This window comes from Dermochelys coriacea, chromosome 6 (genome assembly GCF_009764565.3).
Source record: "Dermochelys coriacea isolate rDerCor1 chromosome 6, rDerCor1.pri.v4, whole genome shotgun sequence".
NCBI lineage: Eukaryota > Metazoa > Chordata > Testudines > Dermochelyidae > Dermochelys > Dermochelys coriacea.
The window spans coordinates 127,174,995-127,192,631 of record NC_050073.1 but is presented as its reverse complement, the minus strand read 5'-3'; the positions used below and the strand labels follow the sequence as shown (position 1 = coordinate 127,192,631).

The following is a 17,637-nucleotide window of genomic DNA, read 5'->3' as shown; positions in this document are numbered from 1 at the left end:
CTCCCACCTACCGGCAGCCCCGCCGGTCAGCGCCTCCCCCTCCTCCCAGCGCCTCCCACCAGATGCAGATCAACTGTTCTGTGGCATGCAGGAGGCGCTGGGGGGGAGGATCGAGGGCTGGGCACTTGAGGGGGAGGGGGTGGAACAGGGCAGGAAGAGGCAGAGCGGGGGCAGGAAGAGGCAGGGTGGGGTGGGGTCTTGGGGGAAGGGGCAGAGTGGGGGCGGGACCTGGGCGGAGCTGGGGGACCACCCCCGGCACATTAGAACCTCGGTGTGTATGGCGGGGTTCCATCAGAATCAGTCTAAGAATGGGCACAAAGGAACTTTTTTGTGATGTGGTCTATATGTGATGTTGTTTGGAATTAGGAAAGCAGAGGTGCAACCCAAGATCCTGTCTTGTCTGCACAGAATTCCAGGCACTTTGTGCAGAATCTTCAAACAGATTTGGCCACCATATGTATTTTTCTTATAACATCACCCAGCATTGTTGTATCCAAGTACCTGGTAAAGAATCAAATCCAAGTCTTAAAAAGGCTCGTTGCATTATTTCCTCTCTACTCGCTTCAAGGCAGTGGATTTGTGTCATTTTTGGGGGTTTTAATTAGTTTTTAGTTCCTCTCTCTCCTCTTTTTTTATCCCTTTATTCCTTCTTGACATCTTTTCCTTTTGGTCCATCCTCTTTTTTGCTACTTTTCTGTTTTTAACTGAGACTGCAGGAAAGCCAAGTCAAATAAGCGAGTCTTGCATGTAGTTCTGAAGGCCACAACATCATTCTAGATAGCTGCATTCACAGGTGCCAAAGGCATGGCCCAGTTGCCAAGAAAGCCTGGTGTCTCATTTTCGCAGGCTCCACTCTTCAGGTTGACAAATTCCTAACTTGTGAGGAAATGTACTTAAAAGAGAATTACTGCACTGAGAGAGGTGTCCTATTGAGACAAAAAGAAAAGGAGTATTTGTGGCACCATGGAGACTAACAAATTTATTTAGTCTCTAAGGTGCCACAAGTATTCCTTTTCTTTTTGCAAATTTATTTGAGCATAAGCTTTCGTGAGCTACAGCTCACTTCATCAGATACTGTAACTCACGAAAGCTTATGCTCAAATAAATGTGTTGGTCTCTAAGGTGCCACAAGTACTCTTTTTCTTTTTGCGAATATAGACTAACATTCTAGACTATATAGAATAGAATATAGACTAACAGGCTGCTACTCTGAAACCTGTCACTATTGAGACAGTTACATAGAGGATTTTGAAAATTAAGACCAGACTCTGAATTTGTTTTAGTAGTGTGGTAGCACCAGTGGGATCTGCTGTATTCCACTGTTTGTGTTCTGGGGGGCCAGGCTGCATTCTCGACTGAAGTTTTGTAAATATCTGCATAATTATACCTAGGCATAGTGAATTGTAGTAGACCTCCAGCCTGGAAGTCACACAGGTATGCATTGCTGTGTTCAGGTCATCATCTGACAGGATGGGGTACAGGCTTTTAGCCATTTTCAGCTGGAAAAAAGTCATCTTTCATTGCTGTAGCTATTTGAGACTGCAGCAGGAGCAAAGACTTCAAAAGGACCCCAAGGCTACAGATCAATGTGATGCTCTTTTGATACACAATGATATAACATGTATACATACAATCACATGCATTGCATTTCTGATGTATCTAATAGTGGCTAAGGCTGTAGGGATAAACTGACTCTTAAGCAATATGTTTTCAATACTCCTAAATAAATTATGCAGTTTGTGCCCAGATACTAGGGTGATAGGCTCAACATGAATACATTGCTTAGCCATCATCCTTTCCAGCAATATTGACTGGAGTTGAACGAGACTCTATCTGTGCTGGCTAAGAAACACAGCTGTTCTGGAGAGAATTGTGCTGCAGTTAAAGTGCTTTTTGTTGTTCTCAAGACACAATAGAGAAGCAATTATTCAGTTTTACAAACTGAGATTAGAGTGTCATCACTAGCATTTTTCATGCCATCGTATGATAAAAGGACAATGCATACTCTTGATTCTTCTGATTGCAGGATGTGTAGTATTTAAAAGCAGCCAAGCTGCACATATGGACAGATGTAGAAATGTTGAATTACATACATACAGAGAGCTGAAGCTTTGCTGACCATTTAACTGTAATCTCTTTGGGTATATCTACACAGCATGGCTGTGGCTGGTCCAGGTCATCTGACTCTCACTTGGGCTGCAGGGCTAAAAATTCCAGGGTAGACATTCAGGCTCTGGAATCCCATGAGGAGGGGGGTGGGCCTCAGAGCCTGGGCTCCAGCCTGAGCCCAAATGTCTACACTACTATTTTTCACCTTACAAGCCTGAGTCAAATGACCTGGGCTCTGAGACTCAGGGCCTGGGTTCGGGACCTCAGGCGTAGATCCCCATCTCGGCGGCCTAGGACTCCAGCACCGCACTCTTGGTCTCTGGTCAGAAGGCCCAGGTCCCCAATGCCGCACTCTCTCCCTACAAGGCATGGGACACTGGAGTTGAGGCACCGATCCCTGTATCCATGGTACTGGCGAGTTTCCCACCAAAGATTGCCACAGCGCAGGTTACCTTCACCTAGATGTCAGTCCCCACAGGGGCGGGATTGCTCCCAATCATGGCACCAGTCTCCACCTCCTTGGTATCGCTTGTTGGGAAGGCACAGATCCTCGCCCTCATCTCACTGGTCGCTGACCAGGGTCAGTCAGCAGACTCAGGCCTTCCACCCTGGTCGCCGGAAGGGCAATGGTCCGAGTCAGACAGGGAATTCAGCCCCTCACCAAGAAGGAGTGATTTGCCGCCGACCCGTGAGACCCGTGTGGCATCTGCAGCAGCGGCATGGCAGCAGGGACAGTGGCCTGCTCAATGACCATACTGGAATCCGCAGGGCGTACTGATGATGCCGGTCCCATATTTCCACTAGTCCTCCCTGGCCACCTCAGACAAACTGCCTCTGGCATTGCTGGCACTGCAGTTGGAACATGGTACTGAATCTGACGTGGGGGCAGTGCAGCAGACTCCAACACGTAAGGAGCTGTCCCCAGAGAGGGAAGGGGAACCCGCCGGCGGTGCATTCGTACTTGTTGTTTCTGGATGAAGTGGTGGCGCATCCCTTCTAAACGAGCAGTCCTCCTGACGACTTCAAGGAGCACTAGGCCTTCCTTAAAAGGGTGGCTGCCAATTTGAACTTAAAAATTGAGGAGTTCGCGGAGAAGTCTGACCTCTTAAATTATATCCTCTTCCACTACAGCCTGGGTCGTGCTGCCTGTCCACCCAGCGGTCCTTAAGATTGGCAGCTCACTGTGGGAGCCCCCCTCTTCCATTCTACCTACTTTTAAGAAGGCGGAAAAAAGTACTACGTCCCTGCAAAAGGGTTCAGATATTTGTACACTCACTCTCCAGCGGCATCACTGGTCATGTCTGCTGTGGATGAAAGGGACAGGCAGGGCCAAGTCAGCGGCACTCCGAAAAACAAAGACACCAAGCGACTAGACTTGTTTGGCAGAAAAGCTTATTTGACAGCCAGCCTGCAGTTTCAGGTGTCTAACCACCAGGCCTTGTTAGTCAAGTACAGTTTTAATCTGTGGGACTCTCTTAACAGATACAAGGAGACCCTCCCACAGGACCAAGCCCAGGAGTTCGCTGCTTTGGTCGACAAAGGCACAGCGGTGGCGAGAGGCGCCCTGCAGATGACCTGGGACGCTACAGACTCAGTGGCCAGGATGGTCGCCTCTGCAGTGGCCATGAGGCACAGCTCCTGCTTGCAGTCCTCCAGTTTATCCCAGGAGCTGCAGGCCACCATTCAGGACCCCCCATTTGAAGGGGCAGGACTCTTCTCCAAGCTCACAGACACAAGGCTCCACGACTTTAAAGACTCTTGTACCCTCTGCTCCTTGGGACTTCATATCCCTCAGCAGTCCAGGAAGCTGTTCCATCCTCCTCCTTCACCTAGACTGAGGAGGTCCTGGGGGACTCCCCAGCTGAACCCTTACAGGAGAAAGGATAGAGACAAGGGATCTAAGCAGCGACACCAGTCGTCTTCCCATTCATCTGATCAGCCTGGCCCTTCTGGGAGCCAAGAAGGATAGAAGCAGACATTTTAAGGATGCGCTAGAGGACGGCGTCCCAGTCTCTGTTGGGGTTCTCATGCGAGCCAGACAAAGCACATCAGCCAATATGGTTGGTAGCAAAGCCGTTTATCTATTATTTCCTCATTGCTTTTATACACTCCTCTTACATAACATTTTCAACCCCCTCCCAAGTCCATCATCCGGTCAAGGAGACATTTTGTTGGTCGAGCAGCCTTAGCACGGGCTGTACACGTGCATTCTTCCTCTTGATTGGAGCACAGCTGTCCGCTATCTGTTGTCAACAGGATCTGGTGTTGCCAGTCTATCTGGGTCACGTTCCAGCCTGTAACTCTTTCTCAAGGTTCATTAAAGGGTCATCAAAGGTTCACCGCGACCTTCACTACCTCATAAACATTCTTAACTATCTCACAAACACACCATGTTCCCACAAGTCTCTTTCCAGGATCCAGCCTCCCACTCTTTCCTCAATCACCTCTGCCCTTTCTGGTCAGCCTGGTCTTGGCTGATCTCAGATCATTGAGTGCTTGACGTAATAGCTTCAGATTACACCTTGCAGTTCATGGCCGATCCTCCCTCCCACAAGTGGTCCCTCCATCTGGAAGTGGTCCTTATCTTCCAGAGATGGGGGAATCCCCAGGTGGACCTGTACGTATCTAGGCAGAATAGGAAATACCACGTTTTCTTCTCAATTTGGGGGATCAACAGAGGCTCCCTGTCGGATGCTTTTCTGCTCCCGTGGTCAGGGACTCTGTTGTATGCCTTCCCACTAATGCTGTTAATTCACAGGATCCTCACGGAGACCAAGCAGGACACAGCAAAGACGATCCTCATAGCGCCGGCTTGGCCACACCAGTACTGGTTCGGCATGCTTCTGGACCTCTCCGTAGCTGCTCCATTAACCACCGCTTAGGCTGTCCCTGCTGTCCCAAAACCACAGCGGTCTTTGCATCTGAACCTGGCAGCGCTGCACCTGATGGCTTGGCTGCTGCATGGTTAAATGTAGAGGAGCAGGAGTGATCAGCTGGTGTCTAACAGGTCCTGTTGGGGCAGCAGAAAGCTCTCCACCAGAGTGACCGACCTGGCCAAATGGAAGCAGTTTGCTTGTTGGACCTCTGACAAAGGCATTTGGCTCTCTGCAATTAATCCTGGACTACCTTCTGCATCTCAAGCTCCAAGGTCTATCAAGATCCACTAGGCCAGTGGTTTTCAAACTGCGAGTTACGACTCAGTACTGGGTCGTAGAATGTAAGGCACTGGGTCATGGCAGCTCTGGTCAGCACTGCTGACCAGGCCATTAAAAGTCCCGTTGGCGGTGCTGCCTGGCTAAGGAAGGCTGGTCCCTACCTCTTCTGATACCGCGCTGCACCCCGGAATCAGCCAACAGCAGGTCTGGCTCCTAGGCAAGGGGGCCACAGGGCTCCATGCACTGCCTCTGCCCCGAGCACCAGCTCTGCGCTCCCATTGGCCGGAAACTGTCCAATGGGAGTTGGGTGGGGGTGGTGCCTGGGGGCGAAAGCTGCACGGAGCTTCTTGTGTGTCTCCACCTAGGAGCCAGACTTGCTGCTGGCCGCTTCCAGGGCGCAGCGTAGTCGGCAGTGCCGGGACAGGCAGGAAGCCTGCCTTAGCACCCCTGCTGCACTGCTGACTGGGAGCCGCCTGAAAAAAAAGGTTGAAAACCACTGCCCTCGACCTTCCATCTGCCACTCCAGGGTAGGTCAGTTTTCACCCAGGACATGACTGCCAGGTTCCTCAAGGGCCTCGAGCGCCACTACCTGCATGGCATTCCTCCGTGGGACCAGAAACTCCTACCCCCTTCGAGCCTTTGGCTTCCTGCTCTCTCCTTCTTGTTTCCTGGAAGGTCGCATTCTAGGTTGCAATAACATCTACTCGCTGAGTCTCTGAGATTAGGGCGCTTACATCAGAACCGCCCAATACGGTCTATTACAAAGACAAGGTCCAGCTGTGGTCACAACCAGCTTTCCTGTCCAAGATGGTCTCTCAGTTTCATACGGACCAGGACATTTACTTACCTGTCTTCTTTCCAAAGCTGCATAACTCGGAGGAGGAGAGAAGGTTGCATTCCCTAGACATCAGGAGGGCACTAGCCTTCTACATTGAAAGGACCAAGCCATTTTGCAAGTCAACGCAATTGTTCATCACAGTGGCCGACAGGATAAAAGGTCATCCAGTGTCCGCTCAAATAATTTTTTCTTGGATCACTGCCTGCTTCGCTGATGCTACGATCAGGCAAAGGTGCTACCGCTGGTGATTATAACTGCCCTCTCAACCCGGGTGCAAGCCTCTTTGGCAGCTTTCCTAGACCAAGTGCCTATCCAAGACAGCTGTAGGCAGCCACCTGGTCATCTGTCATTAGTTCACGTCCCATTACACACTTACCCAGCAGACCCGGGATGATGCTGGCTTCAATAAAGCAGTACTGCAAGCCGCTAGACTGTAAACTCTGAGCCCACCTCTGAGCATGCTGTTCGTGAGTCACCTAGAATGGAATCGACATGAGCAAGCATTTGAAGAAAAAACGGTTATCTACCTTTTGTAACTGTTGTTCTTGGAGATGTGTTGCTCATGTCCATTCCCTTACCCACCCTTCTACCCCACTGTTGGAGTTGCCAGCAAGAAGGAACTGAGAGGGCATAGGGTTGGCGGCGCCTAATATACCAGCACATGAGCACAGCACTCAAAGGGGTACCACAGCTGACCCTACGGATACCACTAAGGCAAAAATCTCTGACCACTGTGCACGTGAGCGCACACACACCTAGAATGGAATGGACATGAGGAACACATCTCCAAGAACAACAGTTATGAAAGATGGGTAACCGTTTTTTCCTTTTTATTTTAGTTTAAAATTGGTTATACAAGACTATATGTGATATCTGTTTTTAGCTTAATGAATACAAAGGCAAGAAAACTGTGTGGATTCTGTTTTGTTTAGCTTCAGACAACTTTAAAACCTCATATGGAGAGAAAAAAATCACTGCAAGGTGTTGAAAGGAACCTAAGCCTTTGAATCTTTTTATGAATAATCTATATTCATCTGACCAGAAAGCAGGGGAGAAGTAAGGAAAGGCTGAAAGATCGGAATGAATGTATATGGTTATCAGAAAGACAACTAAGGAGGGATATAGGGGCTGTTATTGGGTAGACTACAATGAGTTCCATACCAAGTCTGGGTTTATTTAGCTTTGCATGTCGACTTAGTTTTGGATAATTTAAAAAAGGATTTCAAGGTAGTATAGCAGTGTGTCATTTGTCTCTTAATGTTTAGTAGTTCTATAGATAAAATGTTCCAGATTTTCTTGAATTCAAAGCATTTAAGAGAAAACATACCTTAAAACAATAAACATCCTCTGTTTGCCAAACTTTCCTTAAGGTCTACCACTCCCTGGAGGTGGGGATGGATGTTTTTCTAAACGATGTGCTGTAGGAATTATTTTGGGGAAGCTCCAGGGCCTGTGTTTTGACAGGAGGTCAGACTTTGAACTTCCTGTGATTATGGGAGGCCAGGTGTAGGTTAGATCTTACCATCTTTATTTTTAAGAGGATACAATCAATTGCATAACACAAGAACCAGAAGTCACCCAATAAAATTAATAGGCAGCAGGTTTAAAACAAACAATAGGAAATATTTCTTCATACACCACACAGTCAACCTATGGAACTCATTGCCAGGAGATGTTATGAAAGCCAAAACTATAAGAGGGTTTAAAAAAGAATTAGATAAATTCATGGAGCATAGGTCCATCATGGCTATTTAGCCAAGATAGTCAGGGACACAACTCCACGCTCTGGGTGTCCCTAGCCTCTGATTTGCAGAAGCTGGGAGTTCATATCGGGGATGGATCACTTGATGATTCCCTGTTCTGTTCATTCCCTCTGAAACACCTGCTATTGACCATTATGGGAAGATAGGATACAGGGCTAGAAGGATCATTGGTCTGACCCAGCATGGCCGTTCTTATGTTATGTTCTTAAGATGATAGTTCCCCTCAAACTAATCCTTCTCCCAAAAAAAGACTTCCTTATGTGCAAGGTATTAAATCTTTTTTTTCCTGATCTTCTTCTACTGTTAGAGATCATTTTAACTGCGGGAAACTTGGTAGTGTGGAGTTAAATAACCAGTCTAATTACAGGGTTTATTTCCTCCCTAAATCTGCCATCTCTAGGAATAATCCCACATCCTTTATTTTTATTTAGGCTGAAAGAGAACAAATTAATGCCATGTACTAGTGAGAGATCACAGCGGTTCTTAAAAAATTCATATCCGATTTGACTTAATGTGCATATTCTTAAGTATATTAAAACATCCATACTGCAGTCTATGCTCGATTTGAATTCAGGTCTCAAATGATTCCATGTATACTTGAGGATATTAGTGGGCCATGGGAAACTTTTTTGTAGTTTAGTACCTTAGGTGGTGTGGGGGTGAAATTGATCAGTTTTTATTTGGTAAAAGTTATGTTGATTTTGTTTAGTAGGGAAAAATATTTTATTTAATTTGATACCATATGCCACTGCACTCATGGCTACTTTCCCACTTGATAGAGTGGGATAATTATGCATGCATGTCTTTGTATTTACTGTTGGTAATATATTCAGCTGTTTTTTTAACTGATCTCATTGAGTTATAAATATACTCAGGCATTATTGAGAATTTCATATTTAAATTTAAAAGAAAATTTATTTATTCTACAGTTCTATTTAAAAAAATATTTTTATACTATTGTGTATAACTAAAATGTCCTGGAAAGATTAAAATAATTTTCAGTTACTCTGCTTTTTAATTATAGTTGATTTAAATCAAATACTGGGAGATTAGTTAAATGTAATGAATCACTTGTATCTGAGTGATGCATGTTGCTGTAACTTTTCTAAGTAGGTTATGTTTACAGTCCTTATCTGCTTCAGTTTTGAAGCTCCAGGTGACTAAATCCTGCTGTCTTTCATAATAGTCATTCTTGGTTTGTTTTGTAGAACATGATTAGATCAGATAATCAGTGCTTGTATACTGTGTGTGTAGTGGGGATATTAGTTTCTTCCATACCGCAGATTAGGTCAGGGAGATGAAACACAAACATACATAATGAAAAATTTAAAGGACGTATCTAATTACAAGAAATAATAGCGTAAAAAAACAAAAAAACCTGTACATAAAACCATAGCTATGATATCAAAATTTAGCTCAGGCATTGGCTCCCTTTAAAGGAAAAATGTCTGCCTTTATATTTTGCATACGCTATTTTTTAGTTAGAAATCTTGTTTGTTTGTTAGCTTATATTCAAATACTAATGTACACTATACAGGTCTTTGGGTGTAATGCACACTACACTTTTGCCTTCAGGTCTTTCACGTTCTCATCTTGAAGTATTTCTTTGATCTAATAGTAGTACTGCATTATGGAAGTTATTGCTTCTCTTAGAATATAATATTTTACGGCACGCCATTCCAGTAAATGTCTCCCCTGACCTGCTCAAATCATGTTATTTAAATATTTTATTCCAATGTGTAATGCAGATCTCACTCAAGTCCCATCATGTTGTTAATTTTAGTGGTTAGTGGCTGTCATTTACAAGTTACATTGATATATGCCATAGAATATGTATTTCTTCAGCTCAATAAAGTCCCTACAGATTCTACAATAGGTCTTTGGGGAAGAACTGACTTATTGGCTCCCGGGGTATAATTGAAGAATATGCCACCTTTATTCTGCCTCCACTGATACCGGCAAAGTGAACAAGAACTCCTTGCTGCAAGAGATTTAGGATGTTCTGATTTTTTTTCTAAATTAAAATAAACCTTAATGTTTTTGATTTCTGATGCAGAAATCTGGGCAAGTGTTTTTCACTGGCTTTTGGGACAGAGAGATTGGATTCCGGCTTCCCTTTCTTCCTGAAGTACTACAGCAGCATATGCCCCGGTAGCCTAGCAATCAAGCAGAAAAAAGCCTAGAGGGAAAACTTGATATTCTGACACTTACTGTCTGACAGTGCATAGACAATAAGCTCTCCTCATTTTGTGGCCAGCTCAGGAAGGGGTCACCCTAATTGCCTTCTCCTGAGCCAGAAAAAAGTCAGGAAGCCCCAACATTGGAGCAGCAACCAATCCCCTTGATCTTTCCTGCTTTGCTTCATTTCCTCCCAGGAGGGAGCAAGTGACACAATGATCTGAAGGCCATTCTACCAAGGTAGAAATTGCTACTGACAAGCTGCATGAATCTGCTGCATTAGCTTCAACATTGTATCATGGTTCCAGCAGTGGATCATTTCTGTCTCTCAATTCAAGGCCAAGGAAGGAGGCAAGAGAAGCAGACCCAGATCCACCCAACAGAGCATTAAGTTAGTAGTTGGAGCCCCAGACTCATTTTCCAATAAACAGCCCACTGCTCGCATCATAATGGGCTGCTTAGTCTGCTGACTTTATAATCCCCTAGTTAGGTTTTCCACATCCAACGGGTCTGTGACATGCAAGGATGAAGATATGTTCCCATACTGAAGCTACACTCCCTCCTCTCCCACTTCCTTTCCTTTCCCATTGGTGATTCTGTGGCGGAGGAAATCTCTGTAGATGAGCGGAGGCAGTTTATCGTTCCCCCTCCCCCAGGACTTGCCTTCAAGTGCCCTAGTAAGTCTAACCTACCAAATGCAAAATAAGGAGCCAGAACAATACAACTTCCAGAATAAGTTGAAGCAAATGAGCAAAAAGAGCTACACTAAGTTGTCATCGTAGTGGGTACGTGTAGATGAATTGTAGACTTGATAATTACCATAGTTAGAGATTGGAATATTGTAGGTTTGTGCAAAGTAAAACTGGAATAGTTGACATTTGGAATAAACGGGTTCTACTTCTAAAACTGTGATTTATCTGATATTGATTTCCTGGTGTAAGTACATTTCACTCTAGACACAGGGGAAACTTTCCCAAACCATTTCCCTCTGGTTTAGCCTTAACCAGTGTTAAAACTGGTGGGAGCTGTTGGTACCCAAGATTCCAACAAGCAGACCTGTACTTACTACTGCAGTTAGCTTCGTTTTTCAACATGTTTAACAAAAATGGTTATAAACAGGTATGGCATCCAGAGCTTTCTGAACGTTACAGCTTTCACTGGCTTTTACACTGAGCTCCTTCTACAACCTCTGGGAAATTGTGTAAATATAGTTAGTACAGACACTACCTCAGTCTGATTACTAGTGCATACAGCTAGCATGTATTCAGAGTTAATGGCCTCTTGTCAAATTAACAAAGATGTCTTTGGAGAAAACTTGTGATAGTGTTAGAGTGCTAAGACACTTTCGATACTGCTACCCAAATGGACCAACAAATTGAAAAGGCCATTTGTCTAGAGCAAATCTGATTATTCCAATAATAAAATTGTAGAGTTAACGCTCATGCAAAACTAAGTATATGGAAAAAAATCCTGACCACCTTTGGCAAAGGAACAAAGGAGAAAAACAGTATTAAGATGAATTAGAGCAGGTAATTTCCCTTGCTCCACTGAAGTGGAAACAGGCTTGCATGATGTGTATGAACAGAATTAAATTTAAAAAAAAATACTTACACTCTGGAAGACACAAGAAACTTACACTGACAGTGGAGAACACTGTAATGGGATATAACGTGGGCAGTATCCATCTGCTATACTATAAGCTATCCTGAAGTGAATTTAATCACAGAATAGTCTGTACAAAATTACCATTTTACCTACAAACTAAGAGAGTCAGTTAAATTCTGATTATTTTATCTCTGTTTGGCAGATAACTGTTTGTTAAAGCTGACTGTTTATTATAGATAAACAACATTTTGAAAAAGCATAATTATTTCTTATCTTTGCATTACATATGTGCTTTTTGTTTTACCCGCAGGTTTTGGAAACATTTGCTGGCCGCCTCATTAAAATTCGAGTTTTGGCACAGCGTGATATTCCCAGCCTTACAAAGTACCAGATAATTCTAGCAAGAGATCAATTTCGGAAAAACCCTTCTTCACACAATGTGGTAAATGTTACTTAGTAATGTAATTGGCTAAATCAGTTTATACTATACAGTATTCAATAAAAAGTAGTAATACTCCTACATTTACATAGTGCATAAAATACCAATGGATCTCAAAATGCTTGACAAACTATAAATAGAAATTACCACAGATATGCAGCCCTGGGATGGAATGTGCCAACTTGTTTAACCATTCTCAACACCACTGCAGGACCATTTAGGACCTTGGTTCTTAGACTTATGTACTGGTGACCCCTTTCACACAGAAAGCCTCTGAGTGTGACCCTCCCCTTATACATTAAAAGCACTTTTTTATATATTTAACACCATTATAAATGCTGGAGAAAAAGTGGGGTTTGGGTGGAGACTGACAGCTTGCGAACCCCGCTGTAATAATCTCATGACCCCCTGAGGGGTCCTGACCCCCAGTTTGAGAACCCCTGATTTAGGAAAAGAGGGAAGAATATTGTATCCATCTGAAACTATATAGGGAACTAGACGTGTAAAATATAACTGCCCAGATTACATTGAGGTCTGAAAATTCAGCTAATGCACCTCCTTGTCTAAATTGCCCCAGGGTTTTTACTAATCACAAATAGTCTTCCCTTCATTTATTCAGTAAGCCAGGTGACAGCTATACAGAGAAACTCAGTTCATTTATGGTTTTCCAAAAGTCCTATGAGTGCCTTAAGCATAACAGAGAATGTAATTTATAACAACCAGTACAATTTTATCAACTCGATGCTTTGGTTGGGTAAGTGTAAAGGAAATCCTACCCTGCCAAATACAACAAGCAGTACAACAAAAAGAGCAGTACAAGCAGTAAAACAAAATGGTACTCTCTTGATAAGGCAGATAGTTAATTTATTCCAGAGGACAAGCAAAATAACATTGGTGTATTTTGAAAATATTTTTGCCAATGTCCATTATTCTCAAGTGATTCCTTTATCAAAATTCTTCCACGACTCCTTTGAGAAAAAAGGTTACTTTTATTAATTATTAGGAAACTTTCCCAAACCATTTCCAGCCTGGTTCATGAGGTTTTTGGGGGACAGACCACCAATTCAGTATTGTTTTCTTTTGCAGTTTCATTTTTCAAATGTTAAACTGATTTTTGGCATCAAAAATTGCAGTATGATCCCTGTTGCTTATTGACCTCTTTTATTTAATCCAATGTGTCATAATTATTTTTATTAGGGGATACAACAGGGCGTAATTGAAGGAGATTTTGCTCTTTGCATTAGTTTGTATCATGGTTATGAACTACTGCTGCAGATGGGAACACGATCATTATTTATCTTCCTGTGTGGAATTATGGATGGATCAAAAGGTAAAATGAATTCACGAACAGACTATCTCTACTCCTTATTTCCTCCTCCAATTAATTACTAGGAAATAAAAACATATTATGTTGAGTACCAAGTATATATGAGTATTTAAAATTATTTAGAACAAAAATAGTTTAACAAATGAGTTGCAAATGAAATTTGTATATTTTCTTTTTGCAGCTTACATTTTGATGAAAAGATCATGCTCAAAGTAAGACTTGAAATAAATAATCTGTAGATGAGATAGTGTAGTTAGATTGGGAAAGCAATGATGTGTGTATGGAGATAGATCAGTGAAGTATGAGGAAGATGCAATCAGAGTTCAGAGCACGATACAGCAATAGACCAGAAAAAAGACAGAACCAGCCATTAAAAGGTCTATGCAGAAATGGATTAGGTTTTTAAGGCAGTGTCTACACTGGCCAAAAAAAAAAAAAAAGACCTGTAATTCCCCAACAATTCAGCTCTATTGGTAATAGCAGCCATGGAAGACATAGTGTGGGCAGCACTCTGTTGTTTTTACCATCATGTCTCCTGGCTCTGCAGGGTTAGGTACAGGATGGTAAAATGCCTGAACTGTCTGCACTACATCTTCCTCTCTCACCATCACCAGTGGAGTATAGTGTGTTCCATTTTTAATGGTGTAGAAAAGATCTTACTGTGGTATAAAACCTGGATTCTTCTTTGACTGGCCTCTGCATATTCCTATTTGTAGGATTAGTACCTCCTGGCATCAAGCTGTGCAATCTTCTAGAGAGCAGTGTTTGGGGCCACTTGCTCCTCCCTAATGCACATATATATATGGTGATGGGTTCTGAGAGTATAAAATGGGAATGGTCCCAACTGATTCTAATTCCTTCTTTACTGCCAAAGGTGCAGTTATTGCACACAGGATCCTTGATGCTTTCCTCATCCAGTGTCAGCTTTGGTGATGGACTAGTCTAAGTGTAATACAGCATATTCACATTCAGTGGGCCTCTGTCTAGCATAAGTTGCTCAGAGGATGCATCCCCAGACCTAACTGGATAGGCTAAGTCTGGTGTTGAGAACCTGGCATGGTTAACTGTGCTTTTATAGGGAGCACAATAGTCCCCTGATCCTTTGGGGTCTACTATGTTGGCACCCTTATACCTAGATCTCCTGTCTTGAACTCTTTCCAGGATCAGAAACTTAATCTCAGATAAACACTACACAAAGATGATGGTTACAGATGGTTTACTTTCAGTTCCTGCAGAGATAGCTGACTGAGGGTCTAGAAGTTCCTTTTGTGGGAGTCTTCCAGATGAAATCAGTAGAAATGTTCAAGTTTCCAGGTGTATGAAAAAATGCCCTGACATTTCCGTATCTGGACCTTGGCCCACAGACAGGCTTCTTAAAAATGTAACTGGATGATACCAGACCCAGGCAATATCAGTGATCTTCACAACACTGATTTACAAAGGTTCTACCTCTTCTTGACTCTACTTACAACTGAGCCACTTAAGTCTCAGATCATTCAAGATGGAAAAGGTGAAGGAAACACATGCATATAAGGGAGTCCCTTCTCACCTCCCTTACCATCTCTAAAGGAATATTTCCAGATAGTGGACTGGGATATTTATCTTGCCACTTCACCCCTATCTTTTCAAGGTTTGTGGATCTGGTCCCAGATGAAAGCTTCATGCCAGTGTTCTGGAGTTGAGAACTGTTTTGTTTAGCTTGCAAGGCTGTCTCTCTTTGGCCAATACCAAATACTCATGTGGTGTAGGGTGGAGAGCTATGTCCAGGCAGATACTTTGAAGAGAGTTTTCATACAATGACACAGATGTCTGTCTTGGGTCTTGTTCGGGTATTGTGTAGTACAAGGAGAGTAGGCAAGGAGACCACTCATTGTCTCCAGTTCTGATACATGGTCAAACAAGACCTAATGTCCTTGATAGAAGCCCCTTTTCTTGGGCTGGAATCAGGAATTCCTCTATGTATTCTCTTTGATCCTGTTGGTTCACAAGATCTGTCTGCAGATCAGTTGGCATGGAGCCAAGATGTTGTTAGTAATCCTTACCAGGGTTTGTCTTTGAATATGATACATCTTCCCAATTCACTGGATCTTTGTTTTCGGATTGAGTAAGAAAATCTGCTAGAGCCTGAATCTCCTTTAGTTGACATACTCTGGCTTCTGGGTTGTTTAAATGCTCTCCAGAAGTCTAGTGGGTCCTATCAAAAAGCAGGAACTTTGGACCAAGCAAACCTCTTGCTTTTAACATTGCCATCACTTACGTTTTAAACATTCAGAACTGTTTTGAGTTCATTTAGGCTACATGGGTTGTGATTTCAGCTTTTACCCTCACAATCTCAGGGAAACAGCCCTTGATCACCTTACTAAGATGTATATGATGGATGGGTTGATCCGAGGCTCTTAAGGTTGCTTGAGGTAATTGCTTTGCTTTGATGGCTACACCAAAGGAAACTGGATTTGTTCCTAGCAACACATGATTGTACTGTGGGCATCATGAGGTGGATGTAGCTGTTATGGGATATTTCCTCTGCTTTATGCATCTCTTTTTTTTGCTTTTGGGATTGGAGTCTTGTTTCACGAAGCTCTTGGGACTTCTGGTTTGTCAGAGTATCATCTGTACCATACAGCAGACATCTGTGAAGAAGGCATTCCTCATAGCCTTTCAGCCCACAGACTTAGTTAGATACAGGCCAGATGGCAAATACTCTCTAAACTGTAGAGCATATGAGAAATGTGATTTGGTCAGTGTCCTCGTGCCCATTTTCAGTCTCAAGCCATCTGTTTCCATCTTGGACAGGTCACTAACCTGTCTGTATTTTCCCAAGTCTCATTTATGCCCTTGTTATGACTTGCCCGTGTTCAATTATCTGGATATATCAAAAGGTATTAACTAATCTGAACACAGTACCCATATTACAGGCTTCATTACTATTTTTTTTATAGAAAATGCAAAGCAGTTACTTGAAAAACTGTTTCAGAGTAGCAGCCGTGTTAGTCTGTATTTGCAAAAAGAAAAGGAGTACTTGTGGCACCTTAGAGACTAACAAATTTATTAGAGCATAAACTTTCGTGAGCTACAGCTCACTTCATCAGATAAGTGAGCTGTAGCTCACGAAAGTTTATGCTCTAATAAATTTGTTAGTCTCTAAGGTGCCACAAGTACTCCTTTTCTTTTTGAAAAACTGTATAGTCTTGATGCAAAAAAATTGTTGTCCTTCACTGAGGTCTGATCTGGGAGAGCAAGATTGTAGGCACTTCTAATACTCTCTTGATCTGTCATCCAAAGGTGATGCTCATTTTTAAGTCCTTGTTCATCTGGAATTGCTCATCCCATCTTCTGAGACGTACTGCTCACTAATCTCCCACAAATGGGAGAATGCAGAGCCACTCGAAAAGAGATTTACCAGTAACTGTTCATCAAGCATGTTGCCTCTGCATATTCCCACTCCTCATCAACTTGCCTCCACTTGTTTTGAGTCTCAGTTCAATAATTTCAAAATTAGGCAAGGAACTAAGGGGTGATTGGAGCCTTTGGAATTCTCCTCAAGGGGCAAAATAGCTCTCAAGATGATTTGGCCGCTCTATGCCAAGAGATGCCAGCCACAGAAGTTTGAGTGTGCAGGGATGTCACACTCAAGCAATAACGGTTACTTGCGAGTAACCTCTTTCTCAACCTGGGATCACTGCCACCCACCCTTTCTTTGTGGCTAGATGGAAAGGAATGTTGGTCCATAAACTTTCTTTTGTAACATGGGGCCATAGTATGGAAAAGGCTGAGAACCACATATCTAGAAAGGGTTCAGGGAACAATCAGATGCATAGAATAAGATGCACAATATATTTTAACCACTTAGGATATGTCTACACTGTGTTGTAAACCCTGGTCTGTGGGACCTGAGCTGTGGACTTGGTATGCTTGTGCATCCATACTGCATTGTAAACCTGGGTCTACAGTTGTGGGACCCAGGTCTCTCAACCGTGCTAGCGTATCCATACTGCAGTATGCAGACCTTCTGACTTGAGTTTGTGGCTTGAACTGCATCCACACTGCAAAATGACGGGGCTTAGACCCAAGTCACAGTGGGACTAGGGCTTGGACCCCTTTACATGCTCCCCAGATGAATCCAAGGAACCAGGTCCTGAGTGCTTGCTGACCCAATTCAGAAAGATTTGTGTGTGGCTGGTACGGTGGGGTTGGGCTCACACCTGAGTCTGACCCTGGATTTC

The 17,637-nt window shown here is 43.3% G+C and overlaps 1 protein-coding gene across 11 annotated transcripts in view; it reads left to right on the top strand.

Moving 5' to 3' along the window:
- FANCM (FA complementation group M) overlaps positions 1 to 17,637 on the top strand; it is a 177,876-nt gene that overhangs the window by 49,976 nt on the left and 110,263 nt on the right. For 10 of the 11 annotated variants that reach the window (XM_038406214.2, XM_043515940.1, XM_043515939.1 and 7 more), the window contains exons 5-6: positions 11,959 to 12,090; positions 13,285 to 13,417. In XM_038406214.2, the coding sequence (XP_038262142.1) occupies positions 11,959 to 12,090; positions 13,285 to 13,417 (265 nt within the window). Of the gene's footprint in view, positions 1 to 11,958; positions 12,091 to 13,284; positions 13,418 to 17,637 lie in introns of those variants that run through there. The other variant, XM_043515942.1, reaches the window with a different exon arrangement.